Source organism: Aquila chrysaetos, chromosome 13 (genome assembly GCF_900496995.4).
Source record: "Aquila chrysaetos chrysaetos chromosome 13, bAquChr1.4, whole genome shotgun sequence".
NCBI classification, from domain to species: domain Eukaryota; kingdom Metazoa; phylum Chordata; class Aves; order Accipitriformes; family Accipitridae; genus Aquila; species Aquila chrysaetos.
The window spans coordinates 28,169,329-28,193,101 of record NC_044016.1 but is presented as its reverse complement, the minus strand read 5'-3'; the positions used below and the strand labels follow the sequence as shown (position 1 = coordinate 28,193,101).

General features: G+C 37.3%; 1 protein-coding gene across 10 annotated transcripts in view; it reads right to left on the bottom strand.

The window, feature by feature from the left end:
* The window catches only part of RGS7 (regulator of G protein signaling 7), a 263,514-nt gene that overhangs the window by 32,045 nt on the left and 207,696 nt on the right, over positions 1–23,773 (bottom strand). For all 10 annotated transcript variants that reach the window (XM_030034927.2, XM_030034922.2, XM_041128388.1 and 7 more), the window contains exons 9-14: positions 13,311–13,385; positions 12,119–12,217; positions 11,345–11,406; positions 9,710–9,820; positions 9,099–9,224; positions 1,135–1,321 (exon numbers count right to left, since the gene is read on the bottom strand). In XM_030034927.2, the coding sequence (XP_029890787.1) occupies positions 1,135–1,321; positions 9,099–9,224; positions 9,710–9,820; positions 11,345–11,406; positions 12,119–12,217; positions 13,311–13,385 (660 nt within the window). The remainder of the gene's footprint in view (positions 1–1,134; positions 1,322–9,098; positions 9,225–9,709; positions 9,821–11,344; positions 11,407–12,118; positions 12,218–13,310; positions 13,386–23,773) is intronic.

Genomic DNA, 23,773 nt, shown 5'->3' with positions numbered 1-23,773 from the left:
CCCCTCCTATTTACGGCAGAGACACTCTCCCGAAAAGTAGAAAGCCCCGATTCAATTCCTTTTTCTCCTCTGTGGGACTTGCAGCAGCATCTCCTGACTCCCAAGATGATGACCTAATAATCAAGCTGCAGGAAATTCTGCAGGGATATGATCTCAACCTCTCCTTTTGACACCATTTCACTTTGCATTAATAATTAAATTTTCATCACTGGGCTGCTGATGAAAAAGGGAGGATGGTACCAGTTCTACTACTTTTACTGTGAATCCAATTCTTTTCTATTGCTTTTCTCAGAAGTCTGCAAAGATGAAATATTAAGTTATAAGTCACATGAAATGTTGCAATTAATACAGAAGTACTTGCTTTTATTTCAAGAAAAACAGAGATTTGTGTTTTACCATTTTGGTTTTTTAACTTTTACTTCCAATCTCAAAAATATAGGTATTTTCACAAATCTAACTCTGGTCAAAAGTATCTTTTGATGATGGTATTCAAACTGTGACTAAATCAGACCCCCAAAAGCCAAGTAAGACATTTACAGACTGTTCTTTACTGTTGTATTAGTGATTATTGACGAGCAGATCTTTAGGATCTTTGCCCAATGTTCTGTAGATAGTAGTTTGATAAGGTATAGAATATACAACATCCATGAAATATCTGCACAAGCTGTTACAAAATGTTATTTCTCACATGGGTCATATTCTTTTCATGATGGGAACCTACGACTCCTATAAATGAAAACAACACTTTTGGACATGCACTGAGAGAACAGACATTGAGCCTGTATCAAGGGAAGTCTTTCAGAGACAGACTTTGAGAACTAGAAATCAATGTGTGTGGGGGGGGAACTTTTCCCTTATTGTAACTGAGTAAGAAAATTAAGAAAACAGGAACATGAAAATATCATTTTCACTGCACTATATGCTTTGCTCTATTTGAAGCCCACTTGAAGACTTTATACCAGGCACAGAAGTCTCATAAAGATCTTTAGTAATTCATAAGCCTCATGAAAGAATGTTACCCATTTGCATTGCCAAAATGGCACTTTAATTCCCAAATATATCTTATTTTATGTATGTAGATTTCACTAGCTGATATTCTATTTCAAATGTCCCTAAACAGGATTGCAAACTGACCTGAGCATCTTCAAATGTGTATCTTCCAGGGTCCTTTACATTCTGCGTAGTTTTGTCATAACTTTTTGAATCTAGGTTGATAGCGCTGGGTGCACCTGGAGCAAGAAATTCTTGCCAGATTTCTTGGACGCGAGCAGGAACTTCACGGATAGGCCTCTTCTTCAGGTCTTCTACTGCTAACCAGAACCTATGGCACAATATAGCATTTTGACTTCCAATTCATTATAATCATTAACGAAGTGCTCACACTCTTCTTTGCTCTTAAAAAAAAAATAATTAAGTAACTGAAGGTTTAATCTAAAACATGCTAAAATGAGAAAAACCTGTGATTTCGTGCTGGGGTCAGCATTCCTGTATACTGTCTCAGGTAATCAATCCACATTAAGAAGCAATTATTAGAAGCCTCTTCATGAGACAGGTGGGAAATCCTTCATTACTTATGTATGGGTAACTTGCTTAAGGGAAGGTTTCCATTTAACTGGTATTAAACTGAGATTTCATTCCACCTAAGCCACAAGGCTTAAATTGCTTATAAACCTATTGCTTTTTGACATTCCTTCAAAAGCTAATAAGAACTTATGTTCTTGCTCTCTATGTGAATCTCTCTGAGTCCTGCTAAACTATAAACTGTGTAACTGTAATTTTGTTACTATTACTCCACAAATCATGTATGAACTGGAAAAGCATTTGTTTTGCCTGCTATAATTTAATTTCATTCTTCAGCATTGCATTTCCATGCATATTTTTACTAAAATGCTGAATGGAAGTACCCATTCTCTCTTCTTTTCTGCTGCTGAGCAAACCAGTATCGGGCAGCCACATGCAGTGTGCGCCAGTTCATTGTATCCTTCTCACTCAGTCTGCAGCAGGATCACTAAAAAGGTCTTGAGTACTTTGTGATCACAGCTAGCTAGCTATAAGCTTTGATATTCACTTTTCATTTGCTATTATGGTTGCTTTATCGTTATTTCTTCCGTGGGTGTTTAGACTCTCTCACTGCACAAAATAATTCTAAATTCAACTAGGATCCCATGCTTAGACATGGGGCAGACCACTTAGTTCTCCCCCCACCTCCCCCCCAAGAGCTCAGCTACAGTTTGACTTGGTTAAATATGCAATATATACTATCGCAACATTTTATTATTGTTTTGACACAGCTGATCCCACGAAATATTTAAACTGAACCTTGAAGTGAGTTAACTGTGAAATAAGTTGGATTTTACAAGGCTGACAAATAATTTGGGTGCACATTTAAAATGTACTTCCACCCTGCTTACGCTGTGAGATCAAACTGAGCTCTCTTAGCTTAGTTAAACAGGGATGGGCTAGGGGAGACTAACAGTGGAACTGTACTCAGATCCTCCAAGAAAGCAAAACGATACCACCCTCAATCCAAATTCCAATATAGTCATTGCAACAACTCTTAAGAGAGGGTAGTAAAGCATAGCATAGAAAACCTTACAGTATTCCTCCCATAAGACATTCTTCACTTGAGATTATTTACCTTCCAGGACGCAATTAGTCCTTCATAGTCCTGCTTTGAAACTCCTTTGTAGCACAGATGGAAGGAGCCCAAGCTCATCGCTCACAAGCCATTATGGTCAGCTTCACTCTACTGAGATGACTATTTTAGGTATTTCTACACCCTTCAATTTCCATAGTATTTAAGCACAATCTTTCTGTCTATTGATTCCTTAAGATTCTCCAAGAGACAGAGAAGTAATATTGTCCCAGTTTTGCAAATATATTAATAATGTAATAATGTACAGTGGTTTCTCCAAGGTCACAAAGGGAGTATGTGCCAACAGAAGAATATCAGTTTCAAAAATTCTGGGTAGCATCACTTATCTCTGTGAACTGCAGTGTGAATTGAACATAGATCTACACAGCGCCTGAGGACATATCCTGAGAATCTGATGGCAATAAAGTAAGAATAGAGGCCTCATAACTCAAGTTTAAAAACTGCACAGCTCACAAACTCTAATTCAGTTCACTCTGTCAAATTTGGGCAACCTACTTTGGTTTCCTTAAGCTGCTTTTGATATTTGCATTTAAAAGTGTATATCCTGCAGTGCTAGCCCCTTCAAATGCATCTTCTGGGACTGACTGATTACTCATGTGTATCAAAGTCAGGTAAGGAATAGAAAAATGAAAGGGAAGGATGTTCTTTGTAAACACACATTTTCTATCACCCTGCAGACATCCTGAGGATCTAGCTCAAAGCTGTCACATTCTTGTTTGTTCCATTATATCACTGCCAATACTTTTGGAAGTCACCGCAAACACGCCTTAGGATGCTATTTTCTTTTGCAAGTAAACTGTTTCCATATAGTAGGTTATACTCAATTAAGGGGAAATAGATGAGAGATAAATTTAACTTCTTTGAGGAAACATTCAGCTCCCAGCAAAGAATAGGCAGGTTGTACAGACACATCCTTACAGGCTGAACACCAGCTTTTTGATAGATTAATTTTATTTTACCCTTCTAACATTAGCATTCAAAACCCTATTGAAAATGTGAGGCTCTAAATATAGAAACCTCAGTAAAAGTGGGAAGAAAATGCTGATCTCTGCGGTATGTTATGTCTAGGGTGCTTACTTCACAGCCAACACACATTTTAACATTTTAATCTACTTACTGATCTTTCAAGAAAAAATGCCTGCCCTCCTCCTACAGAGAGTTGAAGTCAAATATGCAAAGTTAGGAAATGCCAAAAATAAGGCTGCCACCTCTTGCATTTTCAAAAATAACTTTTCTGAATATCCCATGGCAACCAATAGCACAGATGAAGTTGAAATGGAGTCTGCAAGACCTCAGCACAGGACCTCAAATCAGAAGAGCTCCCTGCCCCCTTTCACAGCTGTCTGCCTCATGAGCTGGGACCCGAGCGAGGGAAGACTCCTGCAGCAAACAGCACACAGTGTGCAACAGTAAATACGTGCAAGGGCAGGAGAGGGGAGAGGGGGAACCCAACTGCATTTTCTGGACAATGATATACACTGATTTAGTGCTACTCTGAAGAGTTCCAGTGCTACTCTGGAAGAAACTAGAGTTCAGTCTCTCTGCCCTTGCATGAAACCCTGTATCTCCTGTTGGTGGAGGTTTGTTTTTGCCATGGAGACCCTCTCTGCAAGATGCTCAGTACCATTTGAACAGACACCTGAGTAGCTGGGTATAAACCTCACTGCTGTCTTCTGTCCCAGCTGGGTCACACGCCAGACATATAGCTGCGTGAGAGTGTGAAGCATATGATAGTTGTACATCCAGCCACATGACATGGTAAGACACATGTTGCAAGACATCTGGGGATTATGTCCTTCAGCTGGATTACTTTCAAAGTGAGGGTGGCCTTGCCAGATAAATAGCACAGCTGCAACACGGCTTCTGTCCCATTAACTGACCTAAATGTCAGAGGCAGCCATCAGCAGATCCCAGATCAAGCTAATCAGTTGAATTTAGGACATAGGAACACAGAGTGAGAGAAAGGCTGCAGTGATTCTCCACAAAATGTGTGAGGTTTAGGCAGAGTGTGGAGACAGTGAAGTGGGAATTATGTGGGCTTTGCACCCAGTGTATGTGACAGAACAGGTCAGAGGACAGACCTTTCAGCATTTTCAGCAAAGCAAAAAAAACCTTAACAGACTCCGTGGAGAAAATCAGCTAGCTTTTTTTCTAGGGGCAGGAAAGACTACTCTCTGATACCTAGACTCCACTTTCTTGCCAAGTAAAACTTCAAGCTTCAAGATATAGTAGTGTTGAAGGTCTTTAAGAACATTACAGAGAAAACCATTAAATCTTGCAACTAGGTGGTTCTCATCTAATCTGCAGAAATAGCAACATTGTTGGGACTTGGAGTTTAAGCTTGAGTCTGAATGAGAAATAAAGCACGGGCAATTTCAGCCTTGAGGATTAAATTTTGGTCTAGTTATTAGCACCCCAAACAGGGTCTCATAATCAACAGTGTGAAGGATAAACATTACCAGTTCCCATACTGTGTGGGAAAGTGTCATTACCAGCACTTCTGTTCAGACTTGTAGGACAGACATCAAGGACAGTTAATCAATCTTCATACTTCGTAACATCCAGAACTCTCTCCTCCACCATCAGTGAAAACAGAAATGTCTTGCATTTAAAATCATCAAGAGTGGTGATTGCAATAAAGAGCAAAAAAGTGAAAGTGAAACAGGCTGGATTAAAAAGAAAACTTAACCTCTTGCACCATTCTTCCTCTACTTTAGTAAAAGCACTGCTATGGCGTTATTAAAAGAATAACCAGAACCACTGAAGTAAGTTAAACATAAAATTAAGCATTATGACTGAAACAGTTTGTAGGCAGCACTGCAAATTTTTAGTAGTGCCTATGTGGGGTTTTATTTATTTTTTCTACAGTATATAATCAAAGCCTCTATCTCCAGTACAGAATATTTCTACAACAACTTAAATGCATAAGTCCAAAATAAACACCTCACAAAATCTCAGCTTGCAGGGGGATGGTCAGAGAAAACTTATTGAGAGAAAACATCTAAATCTAGCTAACTCCTCAGTCCCTCTCTTCTTTTTCTGGACAGCCAGAACTCAAAGCCCCTTTTCCCTACAGGGGAATAATGCGGATCAAAGGAAGGGGCAAGGGGTCCAGCAGCTTTTCCTTCTGTGCATCACGGCAGATGTCCTGTCACCACTCTCCCTGCACTAACCTAGGAGGCTTTTGCAGTCTTAGCACTGCCTTGGAGATCACACCTACTGCAATACTGCATAATGACTTGGACAGGCTTTCAGGTTGGCAGGCCTGAAACTATTTAGATCTTTACAGGCTGCAGTTCCTACAAAACAACCACTTGGGAGCAAACGTACAATCAGCATATGGATATTAACTTTCTAAAGAATTCTGCAGCACTGCAGACAAAGGATATGGAGAGGAATGAGGATTTTCTACAGGGATGAAAGAAATCAGGTGCCACATTGCAGTAAGATTCATTTCACTATCTCACTCTCCTTGAAAACTCCTTTTTCAGTGCTTGGACAGCCTTGTGAGCAAGCTCAGTAGTACTGGATCACGCTCAAACTTAAGTCTTGTGAATTTTAAACAATGGTCACCATTTTTGTAATAGGCCATGGGAACTTTATCAATCTATTCCAAATCATATGTTACTTTAGCTATTCGTTCTGTGTAGTGAGCAGCATGCAAAGTGATCTCTCCAAAAAATCCATATGGTAACAAGAAATTACAAGTCATAGCATGCGTGAGGTGAATACAGAATCCAACCTGGGTGTTAGCAAACTGCAATCACACTGTAATGAAGCTACTGCACTGACAGAACTGCTTAGACAGTTTTATTCCTTTGTTATGCTTTACAACACCCCTTTAGAGAGTGAAATACTATTAATCTCCATTTACGGGCAAAGAAAAAAAGCACAGAGATACAGAGTAAGAAGGTGAAACCTGATTGCATTCCTAATCATTGCACAGTTCTTAGTTTTAACTCATGGCTCAAGTTTCTTCATCCCTGTTCTGTTTCATAAGGCAGGATCTATATCCACTAAGAAGGAGATTCTTAGCCAGCTTAGACACTCTCAGTCCAAGTTAATGAAACAGTAACACTGGGACTTTTAGCTACATAAGATAATCACACTTGAACAGAAACGGTGTATCTGGTAGACATATCATTTCACATTTTTTGTATTTCTTTCACCAAAGCGAGGTATAAGACTTCTAATCACTTAATACTGAATCTCTCTGTAGTGTCTGCAGTCCCGTGCTGCATCCTGTGTACAGCACTTGGTAGCTTGAATCCAGGGTCCCAGCTGCCTATCCCACTGTGGGTTTGATGGTGCTTGTTGTAAATTTTATCATGATTAGATCTGTAAAAGGACAAGAGCCAGCTACTGAATTGAGTTCACTTTGTTGCAGTGGGAAGATGTGGAGGGAAATATATCTTTTTCTCAAGGTGGCTGTCAAATCCGGAAAAAAACACCCCAAAACCCCAAATTGCCACAGTAGGGTTAACGGGTGAGCAAAGAAATTGGTGATCTTTTAAATTTATGGTTTATTCAGCAGTAAAGCTTGAAACCATCAAGCTTTTCATTTCTGTTACTGACATCTGTAACATTTTGACTCCCATACACAACGAGCTTTACAAATTCCTGCTTTCTAACCTGACTTAACTGTGTAAGCCTAATGGTGGGTTGATTTCCCTACAGTTTGAGAATTCATAAACCTAATTCTGAGCTTGTGAGACAGTTTTCCTTCAGTTAATCATCACAGAAAGCACCTTTTCAGTGCAAGTTTGATCCCCTGCCTGATCCTCCCAGGGACAGCCTTTAAGCTCATATTCACCATTGCTCAGATATTATATTTTATAATGCCAGTATAAGAATCTGGAGAGAGACACAGAAGAGTAGGTGGCATGTCAAGGAATCAGCTCTGAACAAATTTCTCTAGGGAATTTTTCTGGATCAGTCACTTGCAGTTTGCCTGTGGTTAGTGTTGTAAATAGGATTAGAAGAAAGAGCTAGGGATTATGCAGGTAACAGTCTAGTTGGCAGAGAGACAAATTAATCATAGAAAAGCATAGAAACTGCAGCACACACTGGGCTGGATAGGTTCATGTTTGAACAGCTGCTCTGCATAAGGAATTACCAGGATGCTCTTTCAATAAAATAATTACCTTTCCTTTCCTTGGTATTATTCTGATTTTAAAAATTTCATTTTACTACATGGATTTTTTAATTAAAAAATAAATCTGTATCTGTCACTAACGAAGTTATCAACATACACATACAGGTCAGGCCATATTTCCATGTGGGTAACAGCAAACAAATCAGCTGGAAAATATCGGTCTAGAGTATCTAATATACATTTGTGATGCAAAATTCAATGTTTGAATATGAACATGGTCAGCAACTTAGAGAAGTCCATCTCCAATTCCTTTGCTGACAAACTTAAATTAACAACAAGGAGGTCTATGCAATTACTCAGTATTTATCAATCAACACCACGAAATGCTAAATGCCTCTTGTAAGAAGCTACATAAATGTAACTCTAGTATGAATGGCTATGCTGCACCACTTCGGAATGAGAACTGACATAGAAAAAAAGTAGTTTAGGATTTTTCTGAGTTCTAGAATGTGTACAAATAGGATTTTATACCCCTTATGTATTGGTGAATGAGAAGTGATATAGATGACATCTGAGAAGAAGGTGGCATAAAGAGAAAAATATGTTGTATGTGCTTTTGTACTATGTACAGTTTGACTTACCTATAGAAAGGCTGTTATTAATCTCTCTGAAATAATTCTTACTGAAACATGAGTTCCTTAGAACAGGGACAACAAAACATGCTATTACCCAATGGATGGACTATCATTTTTTAAAATCAAATAACTTTTTCCCCTCACTTAAAAGTAATTCTGTGTATATACTTTTAAAAAATTAATTTAAGATTCATACACTAGCAGCACCTTTCCATTTTGCAATTAGTGAGGAATTTGAGAGCTAGTTGTCACAGTACTTCTGTTGTGTCAGGTCCACGAGTACTAGAATCTTGGTGGAGATTTTCAAAAGATCAATGATTCCCAGAAACCTGACCAACAGTGAAAGTCTGTGAATTTTACTTTACTGTTCTCATAATATTGGACTTCATAAAAAATACTGAAAAGGCTTTGAATGGGTCAGTGTTTTGAACCTTTTAATAAAATGAGCTGAGAGAAAAGCTCTTATGTGGGTAGTTTGACCAAAAGTTGGACGTGAATGGGAAAATATGCTTCGTGTGAGTCTCTGCTTACTGTATCAATCTTTCCCTCAGCCTGAATATGGGAGCAGGCAGAAATCTGCATGAATGGATTCTGAAAGGTAAGACAGGAAAATTTCTGAAGGGGTCAAAAATGGAAAGAGAGGTATCAGACAAAAAAAAAAACAACCAATGTATCTTACAAGCTATTAAAAAATAAAGTCCCTCTCACTTACCTTAAATTTTCTGAACTGAATTCTGACTCCAGGAATTTGAGAAACTGCTCTCTTCCCACAGGGTCTTTCAGAGCTTCATCCATGCCAAACCCCCATCGTTTCACCCTCTGCTGTCCTGGCTCTTTGCTACAGAAGAAAAAACAACAGAACCCACAATCAGCAATACTTCAGTGTTCTAATACTCTATGTTCATAATTTAGACTAAGTCCTGAAGTTCAACCACAGATTTCTCACCTTCCAGATTGCTCATATCTGTGCAATGTTCAGAGATGAGCAACCAGGCTGTTAGTACTTACACAGGATGGAGGTAATACACGTGCATTTACACAGAAGAATAAGAACTTCCAACTAGGAAATGTTATCAGATTTTAAAAGGTGTCTTTTTTCCCCACACTGGAACCCTGGAAACTGGTTACTGTAACTTTTTACACAGATTTATTGATCCATGGCTCTTCCCATCTTATGAAACTGTAAAGCTGGAAAGACCAAAAGGATGCTGCATTGCCCTTTTGCCTCAATATCTTCCTGCAATACTTCTGTCTGAGATCTTCACATTTCAAGAAAAAACTGTTATACCCCCTTACCCCAAAAGAAGAAACAAAATTATATACCTTGCCTCCAGTTCCCAGAAAGTGGTGTCATCTGATATCCAAGGGTTTGAGGGATCAGGGGGCACAAGAAAAGGATCATATTCCAAATACTGCTCTGTATAAGCTAATAGACTAGGAAAACAAAAGCATCAAACATTGTCATGTCAGGAGGTAAGGAAACCTGACCAGGTTACCCCAGTTAACAAGTCACCTTGCATCAACTGAATCATGGTAACCAGGTGCGTACACACTCAGAAGTCAGCTACAAGCTCAGGCAAAAATATGTTTGCTCAAGCCTTTTAAAAGTGGACCCCTGAAGAAGGAGGGGTGGCTCAAGTCTTATCAAGAGCTGAAATAAAATAAACTACAAACTTCCCTAATACTTCTACATAGCTCCTTTTAGTGCTCCTTTAGGCACTAATAAATTAAATCAAGCAATCTCTTCCATGCAGATTTGTGTTCATAAAGGAACATGTTTTATACCCCCACGGTTTTAATTATCAGTTCCTTTAAAATCTGTTCTATAACACTGCATGATATTCAGGTCATATTTATTGGCCCTGCAGCTTCTATGACTCCTTTATTCCTCTTTTAAATACAGTTAATATTTTTATTATTTCCTAATCAAATGGCACTACTCCCAAGTTTATTGCTTTCCAAAAACCCCCAGTTTTCTTTCCATATTCTTCAGTATTCATGAATTGGTCTGACTCAGTTGAACAAACTAAAAACTGCTTGTTTTCTGGGTAATTTACATCTCTTATGCTCTTATTCCTGCTTTCTGTTTCCTTTTGCCTCATAATTATTGAAAGATTATTGACAAGTGAGGACAAGTATTCTTCCTTTTCATTCCTATTTATATTTAATCTGTATTCCACTTTTACTGTTCAGCAAACACAAATTCTTAACCTATTCTCTTTATAAATATATATATATGTGTGTTTGTGTGTGTATGCATACCTACACATATCTAAGCAGACACACATACACAAACATCTATAAGAGGATGAAGAACCATTTGTATTTGGCTTAATTTCCTTTCCTAAGTCTTATGCAGCTCAATTTTCTGCAATTTTCACTATCTCTGTATTTGATGTGTAAGATAGAGCATTCCTTTTCTCTACCTCTTCTCTGCCTAAGCTGTAGTTAGTCTTTCCAAGGGGCTTTTTGTTTTATTTGCTTTCGAGCGCCTTCCTGACAAAGTTTGGTCTTATTTGGAGAAAGATTCCTACTAGCGTTACATCCTCTGACCTGAAGTAAGCTCAGACTCACCTTGTTCAAGCACGGAGCTCCTCACCCAGCTCTGCTGATCAGTTCCCTTGCTTTATCAGTGACTGCCCTTTTGAATTACCAAACCAGTAACCCCAGACCTATTTCCATTTAGCCTCCCTGCCAATGCACGATGAAACTTGTGACCACTTAGTCAGAGGTGCTTTCAGTGACTCTTGGGTTTATCAGAAATGTATCATGGAATATCTGGGCCATCTTTCATCAGTAAAAGAACTTCATACCTCCCACTTAAAGTAAACTCTCTTCAGTTATTTCTATGACACCTGAGCTCCCTTGTATCTCTTTCTTTGAAGCTATTTCATACTGACATTTTCCCAATAGTTATCAGTCTAATTGAAAAACCAGAAGATGTGACAATATACTTACCTCTCCGCAACTTTTGACATTTTTAATCTATGTCTGTCTAATTGCATTTGCCAGTGCTTAATCTGCAAGAAAGGAAGGCAAAGAGTTTTATGAGTAGTTCATTGCTTGACTCTATTTCCATAACTTTTTTATTAGGGCTGTAATTTAACCTTATTTTATCCTAGGGCACAGAAGAGAAATATATCTGAATTAAAACAACATTTCACCAGTGTAGTTCTAAAATAAATGGAATTTTCCATCAAAGATAAAAGATCATACAGAGACAAAAAAAGGACCCAATATAACATTTTCCCTAAAGGTTCATCAACAGAAATCCAATTAGCCTTTTTTTAGATTTTTGAAGAGAACTACTAATTCTTCAGACATTTACCTTCTCTCAATTCTAACATCTCAGGAAAGATTAATGAAGCATTAACAAACAGTAGATAAATTTGTGAACCCATACGTGCATACACGGGGAGGTAAGTATACTCCCAAACCTTGAATCAGTGTTGAAAGGAAGAACAAGCTGTCTACTGCTAAAGGGGCTAGTGGGCTTAGCAATACAAAGAACCCACTAAGTGGCCTGAAGATACAAAAAATGTGACGTTTTGTCTCATTAGTTTTAATAGAAGTTACATACCTAAATCCATATATCCTGAAACAAGAAAAAGGTTTACTAAACGTTTGCTAGATCTGTTCTGAACAACTTCCCAGTTACGATAATTTTTGGTTTAATACCTACTTTCCTAAAAAGTTCATTTAAAAGTACAGGTTTGTAGTTATTTTTCAAACCTCTTGGTGTAGTTCATCTTCTGTGGGTGGCTTAGTCTCTGGTACTGGTGTGTGGGTAGGGCTGTGACTTCGAATGTCGTTTTGTAAGCCATAGACAGACTACACAAAAAATATGGAACAACAATAGTTGCTTTCAGACAATGCTTTCTACACGTACTCATAGTAACTGCGACGTTTAAGTACAGTGTGGTCAAGAAGTTAGCCAAGATCATCTTTTTCTAAAGAAACTGCAAATAAGCCATGCACTCAGATAAGACTGTGCTTCTGTACCACGGTGTAAAATGAAGACTTCCAAACTCCCACAATTTTATAATGCCATGGAACACAGGATCTACTTTTATTATATCTCTATATTAACAGCATAGTAAACATGGGGGATGACACTGAAAGGCAGCTATTACAGTAAGTGGAGATGACCGGTAAGAAAAGAAGAAACAGTATCCTGAAAGGCAGACTATCGCAGTCAATTATTCGGATGACACCCAAATTTGGAGTTACTGCTTGGTAAATTACTCTAATCTGGACCTTTCACTACCATAAATAAGCTAAGCTAAAATTTCTCTAAATCCACTTTCCATTTCAAAACATATTTTTCCATGGGTTGACATGAAAATATACCTTAAAGGAAGTACTTTAAAGTTGGAATCATTCTACATTATTATGACAACAGGATTTGAAAGAAAGTGTTGTTCCAATCTGTCTATACATCCCGAGAGGACTCACACTGTTCATGTCTGGATCCTAATTTAGATGAAGCTAATTTCCTCCACAATTTCTGGTCATCCATTTGGGGCATAATTGTAAACTAGAGACACCCTTTTCATTAAGACCAGCACAAGAAGAACTATTGTTATAGTTTACACTGCATTTTTAATTTATTTTTTCCTTGATACTGACAGAAACATTTTAACATTCTTTATTCAATCTACTAAACAACATGAATAACACAAACAAAAGTGAATTTTATTTTTGCATTCTCTGTGTATTTCTCCAAAGCCTTTCTTATGTGATAACGTTTACTTAGTATTAGCAAATTTGTCAATACTAATTCATTTAAGAGCTTATGAAATAATAACAAAGATTCATGTATTTGTTCTTTGCAGCTGTAAGACAAAATTGTTTTAAGAAACTATGGAACTTCATGCCATAAATTACCTCCACCTCCTGCTTTTGATATAATAACAGTATTTACCTTTCTTGTTTTATGTGGATTTCTCATTCTTGAAGATTTTTTTATATCCACTTCAGTAGTGTTTACGCATCCAGGCTATTAAAAGAAAAAGAAAGGAAAGCACAAAGATAAAAACTGCAAAGGAACTCCATACTATTTTCACTGAGATACTCCTCTTCAGTTTGTAAGGCTAAGAAAATAAATAACCAGAGGCATATAATAACTTGATGTCCTTATGCAATAGTCCCTAAAACCTAAATAACATATAGTCTAAGGAAGCATCTCAATTGCCATTTTGTCTGGCTTATTGTAAGAGAGAATCTTTTGCTATTCAGCCTTGTTTGCTGGACCCTATGATGGTTTTTAGGACAAGTTTTACTCTATATCTTTATGCTGAAAGTACTGAAAGCAATGTACAGAGGAGCAGAAAATATCCAAATGCATATTATAAGACACACTTGCAGCACAGACAGGTACTAATTCAAATTAAATTGCTATTGGCAGTACTTGGGAATTTTGGAGTGAGACACTGAAGACCACATGCTTAGAGCTCATGACATCGTGAGTTTGAAATAAAACAAATTCTCAAAATAACAGAAATAAATCATATATTTCTGCTTTGGTTTTGCCAAGGAAGCCATACAATGTGCATTCTAGCTCTAAGAAGCATGGTTGACCTAATGAGACAAAATAAATAGAATTGCACAATACCCACCTCAGCTGTGAACCCCAGGCTCCCCTCAGGAGCATCTGGATTTGCGTCACCTTTTTTAAAGATGATCTTTTTTTAAAAAAGATGAAAAAAAATTTCCAAAATGGGATTTGGTTTTTCAGAAAATAAAATAAAAAAAAAAAAACCCAAAACCAAAACCAGGCATCAGCAGCCTAACCAGAGGACTGGCAGTCTAAACAGAATGACTCTCAACACACCTGATTTGGCCTTCAAAGACTCATTCTCACAACTCTGTAGCATCCAGAAGGACACGTGTCCTCTAGTTTCTCCTAATTCATCTTCCTTTGACGATTCCCTCTAAGTATGAACTCTGTGCAGAAATCTGTTCTTTACCCATTGCTGGAAACAACTAATAATAAGTGTTATGCTCTGAGGTGAGTTTTACCTACTGATTGACTCACATTTGCCACCGAGAGTGGGAGGTACAAAATCTGCTCTCTAGTGGGAGCAGATATTTGTTTAAAGTAGGGTGGGGTTTTTTTAATGGGAGTAGCTAGATGCAGAATTTACTTGCCAGACAACCAAGCTGGGCTTATTATCACACTGATAATATAAGCTTTGTCTTCTTATCATAATGTAAAATGCTTGATGTGGCTGTAAATATTCACAGACAAAAATTTTAAACATTTCTTATATAGGCAGAGCCAAGAAACAAATACATTTCATCAAATAGGCCAATGGTACTTTGCTTCTGGAAAATATTTTAAATAACAGACTGATTTTTTTATCCAGCATGATTTTTAAATTAATAAATAAGTTTTTATTTTAAAGTAATAAATTAATGTGTGTATGATCGTATTACATTTGCAGTATAAACAGTTCCTCATCACTAAGAATAAAAATAGGCACTTAGATAATATTCTCAAGACTGCATCTGACATACGTATTGAGCTAGATTTGGGAAGGTACACTTTGTGCCTGTGAACAAAAATGGTAGCTTTTTTAACTCAGAATAACTTGTGATTTGCAAAGACAACGACAGGTTGAAAAATACAAATTTTGCATGTTGGTCAATTTAAAGGCAGAAAGCAATTTCACAGGGCAGTATACTAAGATATAAAGTTAAAAAGAAAACAATGTATCTACTTTAGGATTATGGCAGCAGCTGGCAGTGAAGAAGACATGGGCTTTTAACAATATCTACAGCCCTTGAACGCAACCATTTGAATAGCAGGCACACTTACATAAGGGACAAACTGTTATTTGTTTAGTTTTGAGTTATGGTTTGTTAAAAGCATGTCCTAAAAATGGAGGGGGGGGGGAGGGGGAGAGAGAAAAAAAAAAAAGGGGGCATAAACCTCATCTGAAGCCTCTTATTTTCTAAGATCTCAACTCCACTGGCAGTAAATTGGTATGAACAGATCTAGCACCTTGCCCAGGTAATTTACATGCCAGAGCCGTGCAGATTGATGCAAGGGACACAACAACAAATTGTGGGCGGTTTTTAGGAATGAAACAAGGGCGAAGCTTTTTGCTGGTTGGAAAGAGACCCAGGCCAGTATTGACCTTCTACAGCGTCTAGTGGATTCTTACTGACAGCTGGCTGTTTCAAACCTCTCGCGCTGAAGTAAAGCTGCCGTGGCATACTTCAGCAGGGGCACTCCCGAGAGGCTGTGAGGGCAGAAACCGGACGAGGTGGGACTGAAGCGAAGCAGCAGGAAGGTAGAGGCAGGCAAGCGTCAGGAAGCTTCAGTGCAAAAGGGAAGGCAGCAAAAGGGCGTATCACTACTCTGACAGCCTGGGGTAACAATAGGAGTTTAAGGCAGATATCACTACCGCTATACAATGCTGCTCTCATAATTTGATTTAAATTATATCACTGAAAGTACCTAATATAATCAGGGTCAAAATTCATGTTTTCTTCTCAACTGAAGAGTATTTATTAAAATGATACTTGATATGAGATGGGATTTATTGTTTCTCTGGTGCTGCCACACTCAATCTGTCAATTTTTAGGAATAAATTTCACACATCTTTTCAATTAAAACAAACACAAAAGCTTGCCTTATTTGAACATCTTGCTGAAATAACACAGAGTCTTTGTGGGAAAACCTTTGCTGGACAACATTTCATTTTATTCATATGCCCCCATTAACATAATAACTATCTGTTTGGATACAATTACATCCAGCTGTGTTTTCTTTTTGTGTTGCTTCTTTAACTGGACTACCATAGTTCAAATAGTGAGATGCCTGTCAGAGTGCTCTGCTGCAAGATTCCCATTTAGTGTGTAGTATATAATTTGCATACTAATACTGTAAATAGTTTTCAAACAGATTTCCTGGAAGACTTGAAACTTCTTCTATATGTGTAAATAGAATGCTTATTTCTTTCAGGACTAATATTCTGTATGAAAACAGTCGTCCTCCCCCCCCACCCAGAGGAAAGTCTTGTGACCTTGTTGAAATTGTCATACAGCAAGATCATAACCAGGGTAGAATTTGGCCCTCATCTGTTTTTAAATAGCTGACTGAAAAACTGTTATGTATTCAAAGGAAACTTAGTTTCTTTTCATCCATTTGTTAGCATGCCCTTATCTCAAAGTACAAATGCCATTGTACTAATTTACAGCAAAGAACATGTCAGTCCAGTCATGATAAATTCACTGCTGAGCTAAATGGATGCAGATAAATAATATAAAAAACCACATATAGAAGATTTTTAAATCTCTGCTTCACTTATTGGATAATCACATTAGTATGAATTCCAAGCAGCACAACTTTCTATTGATGCTGTCTAGGAGGCTGCATAATAGGATTCTGCCAAGAAACACAGTGGAAGGAGGAAGCTGCCTCTGCAAGGAGAGAAGGTCCAAGAACTCCAGATCCAAGAATTTACATGCTTGGATCTGGCTACAGCCAACATTTGAAAACAACAACCACCTGAGAGAATGTTTAGTTAAAAAAAATCCACTTGATATTCATGATCTTTCCCTGAAAACTGTGGCAACAGTGAGTTAATTAATTAAGCCCTTGTAATAGTGCTAACAGTGAATTAATTTTCTGACACCTGTAGCAACTCTTTGGAAGAATTTGTTGTTTACATCAAATGGGATCCTTTAGCCATGGTACATTTCCATCCAAATAGTGCAGAATACCTAATATTTATAGTCTGTTTGCTGTACAAAGTTGCACACTCCAAGGGCCCTTTTTATTGCCTGGCCACATAGCCAAAATCAATTACTGTCAACACCTTTTTGTGTAAAAATCTGTTTGCTGTGATGCACTTGTACTTCTCTTAAGTGTGAAATCCTCAACAGACAGTAAATTAATGTTTATAATGACATCAGTTTAAGTTTTGATGGTTTTTTCTTTCTTAAAGAATATGGTAAATTAACTGTGAATCTACTTAAGCCAGACTAACCAGAAGTTTTCTTGTATCTGAGACAAATACACCCATTTATGTGGGAGGGGATAAGCTCATGCATTTCAATAGGCTGGGAACTGTCTGTCTGTATCACTGCTCTGTAGAAAATGATCTGAGGGAGAAGCTGAACATGAGTCAGCAGTATATCCTTGCAGCAATGCAGACAAACCACATACCCAGCTGCATTAGCAATAGCATAGCCAGACAGGCAAAGGAAGCGATTATTTCTTTCTACTCGGCATCGTGAGGATACCGCTGGAATACCAAGACTAGCTTTGGGCCCCACAAACAACACAAGAAGTATATTCAAAATGGAAAAGTCCAGTGAAGGAACAGACTTTTTTCGTCTTGCAAAAGGGAAGAGCTAACTGTTGTCCTCTGCTGCCTAAAGGGGGCTTGCGGAGCTAGACCTGCTCCAGAGGTGTACCATGAAAGGACAGGAGGCAATAGTCAGAAATTGCAGTAAAGAAAATTCCAGCTAGCTCTGAAGAAATTTTCTTCATAAGAAAAGGGAATAAGTTGCTTCAGAGAGGCTGTGCAATCTCCATCTTTGGTGATTTTCAAACCAAGGGCCTGGGCAACTTATTCAACTTAGAAGTTAGCACTGCTTTGAGCAGGAGGTTGGACCAGAGGACCTCCAGAGGTCCCTCTCAGCCTACATTTCTGTGGTACAGCTTATGATCTTCACAAGCTGCAGGGATTGAAATTCAAATAATCCACCTTACAGAACACTCCAATGAAGTATTCACAGCACTGTGAAATTCATCACTCTGCCTTCCCCTCCACACAAAAGCAGAACGGAAAGACAACACTGGTATTTGCATCCTTACTGCTGCCTCTGCCCTCTGGCAGCCTGTGGTGTGTACTCAACCCACAGAAACAAACCTTGCAATGATTTAAGGAAATGTAATTTCACAGCCTCTTTAGCTAAAAACGCATAGGTGTTATTTAAAATAATTACCTTGTTTCAATATGCACACCCATAAATTCAGGGTGCATTAAAGCAGTAAATATTTAGGCAGATTGATTCACATCCCTTACACAGTTTCATTGCATTTCAGTGTCAATACACTATGAAATAGATCTTTTTATTTGTTTTGCAAGCATGGGCTAACTTGTTAAGTTTAATTACAAAATATTAAATTTCAAGATCTCCAGGCTTTCAAAATTTAAACACTATAAATTTAAATCATGGACATGGATACAAACATGACAGATCGTCGCTTCCAGTTGGAAAAGATAAAGTCAGATACACAAAGACAAGGCAGAGATTGAAAGCTGTCTTTTACATTATTTGTAACAGCAGACTATCACAAATATAGTAAGCTTAAAATCTGAAATTTCCTGGGTGTCAAATGTTAGTGTTGCCTTCTGCAACAATCTATTCTGCTATTTCTGTCATTGTTGCTATTTCTGTCACTTTTCTAGGAAAGGAGTCTTCTAACCCTCAACAGTCACTATTCATATTACTCCTAAAGTAGGGAAAGGAAGCTAATTAGACAGTGAATGATAAGCAGAATACCTAAGTTCATTTTTATTTGTAGTTTTTATATTCCAGTTTACTTGTGTAGCTAGCTGAACTGTGCATAGTTAAAAAATCAAGGGGAGAATAAGGGCAAGAAAGATTATAAAAAAGAAATGAGGCAAAGAAAAAAATTCCAGCGGTACTCAGATGAAAAAAAAAAACAAACCAACCAAAGGAGTTATTAGCTGGAGGAATACCCAGTTTGACTCTGGTTATGTGGGAAAGTTTATTTTTTCTCATTCAAAGTCTAGCATGAAAGGAGACATTAAAGTCCTATATTGAGTAAGTTGTCAGTAATGGCTAAAACCGAGGTTCTCACAAAGAAAAACACAGGTTATATTCTCCTGCAATGCACCAATTTTTCATTTCCCAGAGATGAAAGTTACTGGAGTGTGCAGAACCCGCTAAGGCTTATAAGGAAAAGTTGAGGTTTAGGTATAGATTAGTCGGATATTTTAGGTTTTTACCTCATTTTACACACTTCAGGGTCAATGAGTAAAAAGGTTTTGCAGTGGAAGCGCTGCACTATTAATGACTTTGCTGGTGCAATAGGAAGTCTCAGAGAAACATTTCAAATGTGCTGAGTACAAGTGGTCAGCCCTTTTAACAGGATTTGGAAAACCAGCTGTTATCTTAAGGTCCAGTCAAAGGAGGGCTGTACATTTCCAACCCTTTACAAATTTCAGAAGACTGTTCTGGTGGTTATCTGATGGACCTAAAAGCTGTTTAAAATGTAGCTCACTTTATAACTATTAGATCAATCAACCTCAACTAAGTGATGAAAAAATAAACCCAGTAGCCATAGTTGCCAGAACCTGCAACTGTGTAGGAATGTGTATTGATGCTGCTGCTAGGGGGGATCTCACTGCCCTCTGTCACACCACCCAAGGCAGTAAAGCCAAACCAGTGGTTACAGGGACTGGGCTACAGGAACCACTTCCTTTTCGTTGGAAAAAAATATTGTTACTTACAACTGAAGCACTTAATCATGGGTTTCATTTATGATCAACTAGGTGTACCTAATCTGAAACGCTCTTGTGAACTTTATTAGCCTCTCCAAAAGTCTATGGCTTAATTACAATTTCCATTTGGTTCAGCAGTTCTTTGAAAATAACTCTGAGAAATCAAGTGTGTAAGCATTGGGACTTGACAACATTGCTAGTCACAAGGTCCCAGTAAATTAGCAGATGTCTGAAGAAAGAGGAAAAATATTATGGTGAGTTTAATTATCAGGATACAAGTGATGGACTTTTTTGAATTTTGCAACTTATGCCCATATATCACAAATGTACCATAACCTAATAATTACAAACCCCACTGCAGGGTCTAGCTACAGAATGAATACGGTCTTTGTTCCACAGTTGAAATTGATGATACCAGGTAGTTTTTTTCTTGCTGTATATGTAGTGGCACTGTAAGATTTACAAAAGTATCAAGACACTATCATGTAATAGAAGGGACCAGCACCAACTTTTCTTCTCTCTACTTGGATTTCCAAGAGTGTGTCATACACACCTTTTTTTTTTTTTTTTTTTTTTTTTTTAAATAGTATCATGTTCCCAGCTTCTGCACAACTACTTTTAGCATAACTATCTCTTTGGAAACATGCCTTTTTGATTCAGGTGTGTCACTGACACACAAGCACTATGACTGGACTTCTGGTACCTGCTGTTAAGCTACAGTGCTTTTACAGAGGTCCCACTTGCATTATCATTCTAATAAGAAGCAAACAGAAAGAAATATTAGGATTACAGTCCATTATGGCCATGATAACTTTATATATAAATTCTAAGCAGCATGTAAGTTTGATGATGACTTTGTGTACAGCTTCTATCAAGTTTTCACCTCCCTAGAACTCCAGCCCAAACTTCTCTAAAACTAGCTCACAATTTTTCTAGTTTTTCCTATGGACTCTTTCTTCTGTTAGAAATTAGCTCATCTGGGAAGTACAGCTATTCCTTCCAATTAACACCTATAAATCATATTTAATGATTAGGAAGCAAATCCCAGGATTGTTCTCAAGTATAAATTCTGTAGCAGCATCTTTCAGAATTCATTCCCCAGATGCCTCATAAAGTTGGCAGATATTCAGGGAAAAAATTATTAAAACCTGCCTGTTCTAATAAAGCATTAGATATTTTCCCCAATTCCTACAGCCTTTTCATTATGTATCTTAAAAGAGATGTGTTATGCTACTAAATACTATCTTTATGGAACACAATATATGGTGAGTACAATGTATGGATTCAGTGTGATGCTGGAATAAGCGAATACAACTTGGAACTGGACTTGCATAGAATATCCTCAAATTTGGTTATATTCCTTAATATGAATCTATTTTAAAAACTTGTGATACATCTGACAATATGCTGCAAATATCCCTGAATATAGAGAACTACAGTCAAGCAGTATTATGGAAACAAATTAGTCATACACAGTTTAACTGCTAAAACCTCTCTACATCAGCTAAGAATTATGTACAACCTATTGGTTTTTAATTAAGTAAATACAGCTTTTCATTTTTTCTTATTCATACATTGAACTGGTATTTCAGGCCACAGAATGTTCAGTGTCAAATCTTATTGAACTGCTTCCTTCAAAGGAAGGGATTGTCTTAATTCGTAAGAATTAATAAAAGCTTTGTTAGGATTAAGTGTTCTGTTGAAGGTTTTAGTAGAGAATTATGCAGGCAGCATAGAATGAATTTAAATGCTCAATACATGTCCCTGTTAGCTAATTCCACTTTTGACTCATTAAAGAACAGAGATAAATAATATAAAGATCCAGGCTTATTTATTAAATTGAAATTAATGAGCAATAAACCTGATTGTGCCATCTCTAGAAATATATTGATGCAGAAATAATGAATTCTTGATAAACTGCAGAGAAAGGCATAAGCATTTAAGCATAAATTAAACCCATTGTAGATAGCCCCATGTAAAGGACAGAAAACTTGTCATTTGGGTCAATCAGTAAAATCAATACATGCTTTATTCATGGATTTATTTGAAGATCACTGACTACTATCAAAATAGCAGTAGTTCCACTGTTGTTCTGCAGTGGACTTAATCAAAACATGGCAAGGAGTGCAATTAATGGGTAAAACTAAGATTTGTTTCTCTTGTTTGGACAAGACAAATGAGGTTCAAAGACCATCAGATGAAGGAGAGACATATGATCAATTAGTTTGATCAAGCTTTAATTATGTTTGCAGTATGGTAAAAATCAGATGGTTTTCAAACCATGAGATGGAAAGTCTCACTGAGTGTGGAACTTAGGATCACTTAAAATTTCAAAGATTTTCAGCATCTTTCTAAAAAAAGGAACCTATGCTGGACCAGTTTCCCATTTATACCTATTAGTCTTCTCAAACTAGAGTTCAGATCTTTTCCCTGAGTAGTATCAGACACACAAGGAATTCCAGTGGCTGTGGAGACCAAGGACCTACTTCAAACAGGAGAAAAAGAGATACAGAGATTTTCAAGAAATATAGTACTAATAAATTAAACCGTAAAATTAATCCATAGGAGATAGAACATCTTGAACTGTGACAGGGATTCTCATGTTCTCATGTTCATACTTGCTTGTTTAAGGACAGATCTAGTACAAAGCTGGGCTTTTACCTTAAGAGAACAGGATTTTATCATAATGTCTTAAAAAAAAAATTCTTTTAGTGGTCTTTGTGTCAGAGAAACACATAATATGCAAAATGCATGTGAAAAGGATGTTGAAATTTAATTTTTGAGACAAGTCATACAAAACTAAACTAGAAGCTGTACTAAAGAATATACTACTGCATGGAAACTATATGCTTAATTCTTTTCAAATTTCTAATTACTCTTAATTTACCATAGACTATTTTAGGTTTGTAGTGACTGGGTTTCAGAACCAGAAATTATTGTACAGAAACTAGATCTACTGTATTTATTGAAGAGGTTCTTCAATAGTATTAATTTTAATTAAGGCTGTAGTATTGTGATTTTTGTGTATGTGAAGATTCCAGTATTTGCAACACTGTTGCATAAGGAAACCTGTTAACTTTGTCTGGTTTGTTGCTCCTATGCTAAATACTCAGAGTCATTATTGCTTTCTCAATTTTTGTCACCCCAAAAGGCATGAAACTGCTGTTTTATGGATTCCATACAGAAGAATTTAGGTTATTCACTTGAAAAGAAATGACAACAGGAAAGTCTGACCACACATCTCTGAAAATGTTGATGGCAAATATAGGTAACACTTAGAAATTGATTATCTGCCTTTTGACTTATAAGAAGATCCTTGACAGAATGCTTTGCATTAAAGCAGCAACTTTAATTCCCACAGAAACAAAAATCAATGTATAAACATTGCACTTATTGAAAAAATTCCTTATCCTTACCACCTCAGCTTATTTTCCTAGTTGCTACCAGAACTGGGTCTTACTAAAAACCATAACATCATCTCTGTGTCCTTCCACCATCTCACCAGTTAGCTATTTCACAACTAGTGACCTCTTCATAATCCTCAGTTTTAACTTGAGCACTTTCAGTTTGTTGCACTTTTTTCCCATCTGTCTCACCCTTACTCAAGTACCAGACTAAATAACAATGCTAAATAATGTGAATACAAATTCTTCTGTAAAGGTCTTAGTTAGCAGGCTAGCTGTAAGGTTTATAAATATCTGCCTCGAACAGATGTAAGTACGGATCATAAACATTATAACCATTTTCTGAAAATAAAACATTGTATAAGGCTTTGTTTCATTACCAGAAGCGTAATTATCTGAGACTGACAATTGCTGCTTTGGCTGCATTCCCTGTCTGCTGGAGAGGTAACTCTCTTGTAAGGATATATGGTGAAACAGGTGCAAAAGAGGACGTG